At 32.5% G+C, this 3,182-nt stretch overlaps 1 protein-coding gene across 1 annotated transcript in view; it reads right to left on the bottom strand.

Annotated features, from left to right (window-relative positions):
- Positions 1-3,182, bottom strand: part of LOC106459203 — a 148,389-nt gene that overhangs the window by 103,199 nt on the left and 42,008 nt on the right. The window contains exon 2 of the mRNA XM_013918804.2: positions 308-472. Within this exon, the coding sequence (XP_013774258.1) occupies positions 308-395 (88 nt within the window). The 5' untranslated portion in view covers positions 396-472. The remainder of the gene's footprint in view (positions 1-307; positions 473-3,182) is intronic.

Here is a 3,182-nt window from a genome sequence, read left to right as displayed (position 1 = left end):
AGTTGTATTCAGAAAGAATAAACCAGTTTTATTTAAGAAAGGACTTGTATAGCTAAAGTTTCTTCGGAAAGATTTTTTACGGAAAATTAACTAACGAACACAGACGTAACAATATAATAGACACATATTTTTAACTTTTTTGACATTGTATGCACTGTACGCCTAATCATGTCAAATGACTGAAGAATAAAATAAAGCAAATGCAAAAATAAACATAATAATTGAAGATAGACAAACAGTAAAAGACAGATAAATACATAATTACTTTCTATTTTCATTGATTTCATCATGATTGTAAAGCACTAACCAGTGTCTTGATTGCTGTACATGCTAATAGTTGCTGTACTGCCACAAAAGCAAGGCATAATGGGATTTCTTTCACGAATGGCTGCCATTTCTGTTTTTTTTCACGTGCAAATGTCTGATACAATAAACCATAATGAATGATCCTCCATGTGATCTGGATTATAACCTGGAAGTAAAAAATATATAAGTAAAATGGCATGTTCCACTCCAATTTCGTAATATATATATAACCTTTGTTTTAACACCAGTAGTTTTTCAGAACAGGATAACAGATGAGAAACTAACTGCTAAATTTTTTGGTCAAATTAGACTACTGACTTCAGAAATATGTAATACATTTTTTCTCTCTCATGGTGAGAAACAGTACATTTTTTTTATCATTCACTCTTAACATATTATTAGCTATCGATATTTCAGTATTTGAATTATATCAAAGAAAATAATCTTTTCGTATTTTCATTTTACAAAATTGTTTTTGTCAGTCCTTTCGCTGAAGGTTAGTTTTTTTTTCTCGTGATTTCTTCAATTTTGTAAGAGCATTTAACACAAGTTCTCTTTACAACACAGAAAATCCAGCTAGATCAAAATATAAAAATCTAAGTTAGCCCCTTTATTTCCAGTGCCCATATATGATCAATATACAAATATTTGCCATTTTTGGATGCTCTATAGAATCTGATCACCTAAAATGCAACAATCACAACTCGTATATCTGCATCTATACAAGACAGTTTTATAAGCTTGTTAAACTGTGTAATTCTACCCTATAAATTCTATTCGAGTTATATTGTACCTCAATAACTTAATCCTGTACGTTTTTTTTTAAATCTAGCGAATATGAATTGTTGTTGTTGAAGGGGGGGGGGGATGGAACCCATAAAAGTGTTAAGCCTACAATTTGAAATAAATTTTACATGATTTCGGCTATGACGTTTCTCTTGATCTTTGTTTTCTATGTGAAAAACAGAAAAGACAGGTAAATAAATAATTACTTTCTATTTTCATTGATTTCATCATGATTGTAAACCATTAGGCAGTGTCCTGATTGCTGTACATGCTAATAGCTGCTGTACTGCCACAAAAGCAAGGCATAGTGGGATTTCTTTCACGAATGGCTGTCATAATGGGAGGTTTGTTTGTTTTTTAAGTTATGCAGAAAGCTACACAATGGGCTATCTGTGCTCTGCCCACCTCGGGTATCAAACCCCGGTTTCTAGCGTTGTAACTCCGCAGACATACCGCTGTGTCACTGGGGGGGGGGGGGTAATGGGAGGTTAATAATATTAAAAACGAACTTATATCAAATACAATCTAACCATAATCTCGTGACTGATTTGTCGATTATACAAATAATAGTAAAATATATGGAAAACTGTATTATAGTATTGTGGAACTTTAGTTAAACAAGTAATAACAATGTAGTAAAATACCAAAACTAATACAATTGCACAAAGTCAGTTTTTGTTTATGTACAATATCTTCATGTACAAATGTTATTCGTGGTAAAAGTATTTGTAGCTAAACATTTAATAAATTAAGTCTTTGATCTGATGCGTTTCTATTAGTTTAAATAGCCTTTCAATTACCTTCGTCATCTTATAGCAATAGTTGTAATGCTAATTTTCTAAAATTACGTTCTTGGTTTCTAAAGTGTATATTAGTAACATGTGTGTTTTGTAATTAAGAGATAATAAAAACTGACTCCATTATCATTACGATAAAGTAAGCTTTCGCATTTTACACCGCTAGAACAGAAAGTCATTTTAACAAAGCGGTTACACGGAAGGTCCAGGGCTTACCACCCCCTTTTACACAGCCAAAAAATAGTCAAGTTTAGACTTTGTTACTCCCTTCAAGAAACGCCCTAAATTACGTTTGCTTGTTTTGGACATCCGCCCAAGGTTACACAAGGGCTGTTAAAGTTACTTATTGTTATGTTAAGGTCCAGGGCTTACGACCCCCTTTTACACATCCAAAAAATAGTCAAGTTTAGACTTTGTTACTCCCTTCAAGAAACGCCCTAAATTACGTTTGCTTGTTTCGGACATTCGCCCAAGGTTACACAAGGGCTGTTAAAGTTACTTATTGTTATGTGAATAGTGTTTTCCAGGGAAAGGAGGATGATTAATAGTGATTTTGAGCCCTTGAGGCAACAAGGTTTAGCCAAAAAAAATCATTATGGAAATACAATATAGCAGTTCTGAATTACTGACAGTAAAATGAAAAGAACCTGTTTAAACATTTAGTTTTCTTTTTACAAAATATACCATCTTTAAGTTTTAACAAACCAACTTTTTACAAGGTAATTCAGTTAGAAAATCGTAATAATACAAATATAATGGAAAAAAAAATTGTAACGCATTCTTAACCAATACTAACATTAAAATATATTGATTACATAAGGGGTGCGAGATAGCCCTGTGATAGAGCTTTGCACATAGGAGCATGTGCGACACAACAGAGTATTCTCCACACTTTAAGATATGTGTTATAAGAGTGAGAAAGAGTCAATTCTTTAGCGTGATTGATGAGTGATAGGGTGATATTGACTTTTTTTCTGGTCAGTAGTTCGATATTAGTGTGGCGTCAGATAGCCTTAGTAGCTTTGCCATAAAATATTGAACACATACTAAACAAATTATTTTTTTACAGTAGCTAAAGCCACACGGTAATGAAAAAAGAAAAAAATATATCACAGGATATCAGTGACATGCCTCCATTTCGGAAAGAGCTCATTAATTAATTAGTAAGTGTTACATCCATCTCTAGGATATTCATATAGAAAGATAGATATTCATTTTACTAGAAATATTACTATCAAAACGAAATCGGTTTTGTGAGTTTTTTCGTATTCCTGTGTTCTTGGTCCGAGGGCT

Source organism: Limulus polyphemus, unplaced genomic scaffold (genome assembly GCF_000517525.1).
Source record: "Limulus polyphemus unplaced genomic scaffold, Limulus_polyphemus-2.1.2 Scaffold574, whole genome shotgun sequence".
NCBI classification, from domain to species: domain Eukaryota; kingdom Metazoa; phylum Arthropoda; class Merostomata; order Xiphosura; family Limulidae; genus Limulus; species Limulus polyphemus.
This window is presented reverse-complemented; position numbering and strand designations above follow the sequence as displayed.